At 47.1% G+C, this 6,805-nt stretch overlaps 1 protein-coding gene across 1 annotated transcript; it reads left to right on the forward strand.

Annotated features, from left to right (window-relative positions):
• The first annotated feature begins 429 nt into the window (after window positions 1-429).
• On the forward strand, window positions 430-6,506 carry LOC147353618 (secretoglobin family 2B member 2-like). Its single transcript, XM_086349635.1, has 3 exons — window positions 430-4,415; window positions 4,922-5,097; window positions 6,275-6,506. The coding sequence occupies exons 1-3, from the start codon at window positions 4,301-4,303 to the stop codon at window positions 6,374-6,376; spliced, it is 393 nt and encodes a 130-aa protein (XP_086205761.1). The 5' UTR covers window positions 430-4,300; the 3' UTR covers window positions 6,377-6,506.
• Window positions 6,507-6,805: the final 299 nt, after the last annotated feature.

The raw sequence follows: 6,805 nt of genomic DNA on the forward strand, positions 1-6,805 counted from the left end.
TGAAGCATAATTACTTTACAATATTATGTTGGCTTCTGCCATACACAATGGCTCAGCTGTAAACATACACATTTCTCCTGACTCTTGAACCTTTCACAATGTCCCACTCAATTCTATTCCTGTAAGTGGTCATAGAGTACCACGTTGAACTCCTTGTGTCAAGTTGTTTTTCAATAAAATTTTGATTTGGAATAATTTTTGATTTATAGAAGAATTGAAAATATTTGTCAAAACTGACGAGCAACTTCGGAGCATTACTTCTAACTTAACCTCACATATTATGGGGATTTCACCAAGTTGTCCATTAATGTGTCTTGGGTTTCAGAATTCAATCCACAACCTACACACACTGCATTAATTGTCATATGTCTCCAGTGTTCTCTGCTCTGTTGAGTCACTCATTCTCTCCTGGTAATAGCTTACATGTATGGATTCGGTGATGTGTTCTTGGTCTCCAAAGGAGAAGATTTGACTCCAGGACCAAAGACACAGTCCCAGTCACTCAAAGCTTTGTGCGGCAAAAATTTTTATTTAAAGTGACAGGACAGAGAAAGCTTCTGACGTGGATATAAGAAGGGGGTAGAAAGAGTACCCATACTCACTAGTTTAAGCATGGCATTACATACTTCTCAACTGGCTGCTGAGAACAGATAAATAGAATACCTCGAGGTGGTAAGAGTTTCACCAGACCCTTTCTGAAGGAATACATCCTGAGGTAACTTCAGCACAAGATTGGCCAGAGAGCATGGGTCCTGGGAGGGAGAATGGTTCCCTACAACTTCTCTGGGTGAGATATACTGTTGCTGTGTAATCAGGGGTACAAGTCTTGAGTAACAGGTTCCCAGACAAGATTTGTTACAATTATAATAATTAACATTGACTTTATAATCATTAACATAACCAAGAACATTTCCCTGTTCATAGGTTCTGGACCTAAAGAACGGCCAGTTCTTGGGTGAGATACATTGTTGCACAAGGCTTAAGGAAAGCATGAGGGAGAGTGTTCACCTCCTCCTTAAAGGGCCCTGGACTGCCTAAGCTTTAAGGGTCTCTTATGGGTCTGTCATGGCCTTGGCCGTCCCAGGAGGACTGGCTAGGGATGGTAGAAGGACCTCAAAGCTGAATTTGTCTGCTGTTGTATAGCAGACAAATGTAGAGTGGAGGAAGAAATAGCAGCTCTCTCTTGCCTGGAGAAACCCATGGACACAGGAGCCTCATGGGCTACAGTCCATGGGGTCACAAAGAGTGGGACACTACTGAAGCAACTGAGCATTGCAGAAAGTGGGGTTTAGACTTTGGGTTTTGAGGAAGACACCACAGAGGTGAAACACCCTTCCTGTCTCCTTACATCAGGGTACACGTGACAGCGGTGTGTCTTACCACTGAGTGTGTCAGCTTTGACTATTGATTAACACTGTGTTTGTTAGAACTTCACTGTTTTCCCCTTCTCCTTCCCTCTTCTTTTATTTGGAAATGAGTTACTATGTCAAGCCCATGCTCAGGGAGTGCAGGGCAGTATGTTCTCCATCCTTGAGGGGATAATCTGTCTGTATTATTAGGGATGTTTCAGTAAGGAATGATAGTCTCTTCACCCACATTATTTTAGCCTAGTTTTTCAGAAAAACATCTGTTTCTGCTTTATTGACTATGCCAAAGCCTTTGACTGTGTGGATCACAATAAACTGTGGAAAAATTCTGAAAGAGATGGGAATACAAGACCACCTGACCTGCCCTTGAGAAATTTGTATGCAGGTCAGGAAGCAACAGTTAGAACTGGACATGGAACAACAGACTGGTTCCAAATAGGAAAAGGAGTATGTCAAGGCTGTATATTGTCACCCTGCTTATTTAACTTATATGCAGAGTATATCATGAGAAAGACTGGGCTGGAAGAAGCACAAGCTGGAATAAAGATTGCTAGGAGAAATATCAGTAATGTCAGATATGCAGATGACACCACCCTTATGGCAGAAAGTGAAGAGGAACTAAAAAGCCTCTTGATAAAAGTGAAAGTGGAGAGTGAAAAAGTTGGCTTAAAGCTCAACATTCAGAAAACTGGTCCCATCACTTCATGGGAAATAGATGGGGAAACAGTGGAAACAGTGTCAGACTTTATTTTTGGGGGCTCCAAAATCACTACAGATGGTGATTGCAGCCATGAAATTTAAAGATGCTTACTCCTCGGAAGGAAAGTTACGACCAACCTAGATAGCATATTGAAAAGCAGAGATATTGCTTTGCCAACAAAGGTCCATCTAGTCAAGGCTATGGTTTTTCCAGTGGTCATGTATGGATGTGAGAGTTGGACTGTGAAGAAAGCTGAGCGCTGAAGAATTGATGCTTTTGAACTGTGGTGTTGGAGAAGACTCTTGAGAGTCCCTTGGACTGCAAGGAGATCCAACCAGTCCATTCTAAAGGAGATTGGTCCTGGGTGTTTATTGGAAGGACTGATGCTGAGGCTGAAACTCCAGTACTTTGGCCACCTCATGTGAAGAACTGACTCATTGGAAAAGACTTTAATGCTGGGAAGGATTGGGGGCAGGTGGAGCAGGGGACGACAGCAGATGAGATGGCTGGATGGCATCACCGACTCGATGGACATGAGTTTGTGTGAAATTCCAGGAGTTAGTGATGGACAGGGAGACCTGGAGTGCTGTGATTGATGAGGTTGCAAAGAGTCGGACATGATTGAGCCACTGAACTGAACTGAAGTGTTCTAGGTCTTTGATGTGGCATGTGAGCCTTCTCTTTGCAGGGCACGTTCTTTCTAGTTGCAGCAGGAGGGTTTTTAGTTGTCCCAGGTCAGGTGGGAGCTTAGTTCCCTGACCAGCTGCTGCTGCTGCTGCTAAGTCACTTCAGTTGTGTCCGACTCTGTGGGACCCCAGAGATGGCAGCCCACCAGGCTCCCCCGTCCCTGGGATTCTCCAGGCAAGAACACTGGAGTGGGTTGCCATTTTCTTCTCCAATGAATGAAAGTGAAAAGTGAAAGTGAAGTCGCTCAGGCGTGTCCGACTCTTGGCGACCCCATGGACTGCAGCCTACCAGGCTCCTCCGTCCATGGGATTTTCCAGGCAAGAGTACTGGAGTGGGTTGCCATTGCCTTCTCCTCCCTGACCAGAGATTGAACCAATTACCATGCATTGGAGGGCCTATTCTTAACCACTGGACCACCAGGGAAGTCCCCATTTATTTACTTAATCATTTGTTTGTATCAGTATGGACTCAAACATATTACTTTATACTTTGGGTATCATCCAATACTGTTATATATTTTGTCTGTCAGACCGTTTCCAGTTTGGCCATTGGGAGCATCTCACACTTCCCTTTAGAGTTTCAAGGTCCATTTCATCTTGTTTTTGCTAACAAACAGCTCTCCTAGCGTGGAAGTTTGATTTTGACATTGAGAGGGTTTTCAAGTGTAGAATGCCACCTCTGATGGCCCAGCCCTCTGGGCCTTAGAACTCCTGTCCTCAGTGTCCTGTAGGGCTGTGGACCTCAGAGTCTCTGATGTATGAGACAAACCACACAACCTCACAGCTGCTCACTCATGTTTCTGGATAGACTGTGCAGTGCTAGTAGTTCTTGAGACCAGCTTCACTGATGGAAGAGGATGAGACAACCAGAAAGGGCAAGTCTGCACCACTGGGGGTCCAGAATGTTTCCAGGAACTTGTTTCCTTAAGTGTTTGAGAAAAGTTGTGGCATGATTAGAATTTATCAGAATTATCAGTGCTGGAGAATATCCATCTGGTCCCAGGTCCTGTGAGTTCCTTCTTGGGAATGATTGGAGGCCAAGGCTGCTGTCCAGCAGTGCTCAGGGCCTTGTCTAGGGTCTGCAGATGTTAAGATATTTGATGATTCAGGAAGACCCAACTCCCCATTTTTATCTCCAGGACTTAAGCTTTGGATAAAAGGGAGGATTCTGGGTGACTTTTTTTCTACCTGAGGGTGGTGTAGACCTATCCTTGGCCCTCCTGTGATTCTATCTGCTCAGTGTGGGAGAGTGTTGCCTCAGAACCAGGATAGGCTGGGGGAAGGATGACCAGAAAAACAGATGATGGTTGGGGCTGGGCAACAGAGCATTTGGCTCCAAATGAGTCACTTATAAATATCAACTCCACTTGATCTTTGGCAAAGATGCTACCACAAAATCCCCCTGAGCACTGTTCTCAGAACAGGATGGGCTTCCAAGTAAACACCCCAAGGTCCAAGAGAACCACCTTTGCCACAGGTTCTTGGCCACAGGCCCGTGGTCCTCCTGGGAGGGATGTGGGTTGGGCTTGGGGAGCTAGTGGTTTATAATGCCGCAGAAACCCTGCCCTGAGCAGAGGACTCCAGCTGCCGCCATGATGAAGGGAGCACTGCTTGTGCTGACCCTGCTGGTGACCAGAGAGCTGACCTTCAAGACGACTGACGGTAGGAAGGAGATTCCAGATGACCCTTCTGATCCTTGCCCTTTGCCATCTCACTGCATCCTCCACAGTCCTGTCCAAGCCGCTGCTAGGGACAGATTCCGAGGGCAGCTGACACATCAGTGCCCAGGAGCCCTGCAGAAATTCCTTGAGCCTGTCAGTCTTTGAATGTAGAGGGTGGTGTGGAGCTGGAGAGAGCATTAGCTGTGCAAACCCTGGGGAATATTTTGTTGGGGGCATTGGTGCTCATTGGGAGGGAGAAAGAAGGCTGATATACCCAGGGATGGTGGTCAAGGGCAGAGGGGTCTCCAGGGCTCACCCCTCTTGCTGCTCCCTCTGCTGGGAGGTTTTCTGTCTGGGATGTTAAGCAGTCCTGGGAGAGGCCAGGTCTCTGTGGGAGATGATCCTGGAAGCTTTGGAGATGTGGCTTCCTATCAAGTGGTGGAAACAGGAACCTCCTACTCTGGTTATTCTTTGACAAGATGTTTTCTGTCTTTCCTTCAACGGAAGCCTGCCCTGTGTTTTATGGCGGGGTTGCTGCGCTGTTACTTGGAAGCGAAACAGTGTTGAATTCAACGTTTGATTTGGTTGATTCTACTGATGAGGAAAAGGCTGCCTTTGGAAAAGTCCAGGATTGCTTCAATGAGGCGGGATTTGATGCCAAGCTGAAAGTTGTAGAAATCATGGTAATTTACTCTCCTGACCCTGACTCTGCCCTGCCCACTCACATGCATAGTGTGGTATGCCACATGGGAATAGATCATGCAGTCATGGGATATGTGACAGACAAGAGCTATAAGCAAGGAAGCACATAAATCTTTGCTCCACCCTGCAGCACATGTAATATGCGAGGGCAGTCCACGTACACATCCAGCCTCTGTTGTTGCCAAATATGCCCACAGCATGTGAATCAACTCACACACAGAATAGGGTTGCGAGGCCAAGTGTGGTGAGGCAGGTGATTGTTTTTTTCCTCAGTGAGTGGAACTAGCATTGGAGCAGTAGAATTTTACTGTTTGGGAGGAAAGGAAGCTTTCAGTTCACACACATGTAGGAGTCATGTCAGTTCTACTTTAGGAATATTGAAAAGGAGCCCCTGGCTTCCGAGTCTCTTTCCAGCATGGGACTCCCTGGCTTTGTAAGGTTTCATCACCTCCTCTTGTTCCCACTGTGTGGGCCTTGACTCTGGCTCAGAGTCCCATTTCCACTGACATGTCTACAAGCCTGTTTTTCCACTGTGGTGTTTTGGTGCCTGAGGCTCCTGAGCAGGCTTCTCGGTACCTGTGACTGCTCACCTTGGCTAGCAGTATATCTCCTGAAGAACCATTTTCCTTTATACTTCTTGTCAAAAATACTGGAGATTTTGGACAGTCTGTCTCAACATTTTTTCCCTCAAATTGTCTGTTCAAAATGAGAGGTTTTTTTGCAAACAGTAATGCACATAATAGGAGCACACAGAGCACATGGGTTTGTTTACAACACCTGCATGCACATTAGTCCACTCAGCACACCTGACAGAAGAGGCTCAGGTGCAGGAGGTATGACCCAAACCCAGGCTCCAGCACCTTACTCCTCCCTCAGGACCCACCCCGGCTGTGCCCTGATGACCCTTATTATCTCCTCCTCTCCCTGGGGTGGCTGGTTGCTAGATTCCATCCTGACGCCTGTGCCTGGGCTATTAGGGAGCCACCCTCCCCCTGGTCCCTGATGGCAGCCTCCTCTCCATTGGTGGGTCTGTGGGCAGAGTTTCTTGCTGGGGAGGGAGCTGAATCCCTGAGGGTATAGCATGTGGTGATGCTGGGTAGACAGGATAGCCCTGCTGCGGGCTCAGGTGTTGTCCCTCCTCCTCCTACTCCCTCCCAGGGTTCCATCGCCTTTGACAAGGATTGCACCGGCTATCAAGTGTCCACGGTTCTGAGCAGTGTTTTTGGAATAGTTCTCAGTGCAGTCTCTTTGGTGAAATAGTCTTTGCCAGTGATGCCTGGTCTGCGCTCCATGTGCCACCCTGTTCTTCTCAACTGAAACTGGAATCCTGACACCTGTCCCACCCATGTGGTCTCTATCAGGCTTACTCTAATAAAATCACTGCAGCATTGCTCAGTGTGCCCAGTGTCTGTCTGCTGTGGGGAGGATGTGAAGCAGGAGGTCTTGGGTGATGGTGAGAATGACCCATGTGGTTACTGTGGGGAGTATGGGGACTGGGATCAGACAGAACAAGGTAAACCTAGGCCCTGTCCTGACAAACTGTGGAACCATGGGCAGGTTTATTGTAACTTTCTCAAGTCATTCTGTCATCTGCTAAATAGGGGCTGTGTATGAAGATTAAGCGAAAGAAGATATAGGTAACCCTTGCCATCACAGGCCTGGAAGGATATAGCTGTTGTTTGTGGCCAT

The sequence above is a fragment of the Bos grunniens genome, chromosome 18 (assembly GCF_055505025.1).
Source record: "Bos grunniens cultivar Pamir isolate PY7600 chromosome 18, Bosgru_T2T1.0, whole genome shotgun sequence".
Classification (NCBI taxonomy): domain Eukaryota; kingdom Metazoa; phylum Chordata; class Mammalia; order Artiodactyla; family Bovidae; genus Bos; species Bos grunniens.

What these genes read in the sequence shown, in the direction of transcription:
- LOC147353618 (XM_086349635.1), top strand. Translation starts at nt 4,301, where the DNA reads ATGCCGCAGAAACCCTGCCCTGAGCAGAGGACTCCAGCTGCCGCCATG. An exon ending in GACCTTCAAGACGACTGACG is followed by an intron (nt 4,416 to 4,921) that starts GTAGGAAGGAGA and finishes CTTCAACGGAAG; the next exon opens with CCTGCCCTGTGTTTTATGGC. An exon ending in TGAAAGTTGTAGAAATCATG is followed by an intron (nt 5,098 to 6,274) that starts GTAATTTACTCT and finishes ACTCCCTCCCAG; the next exon opens with GGTTCCATCGCCTTTGACAA.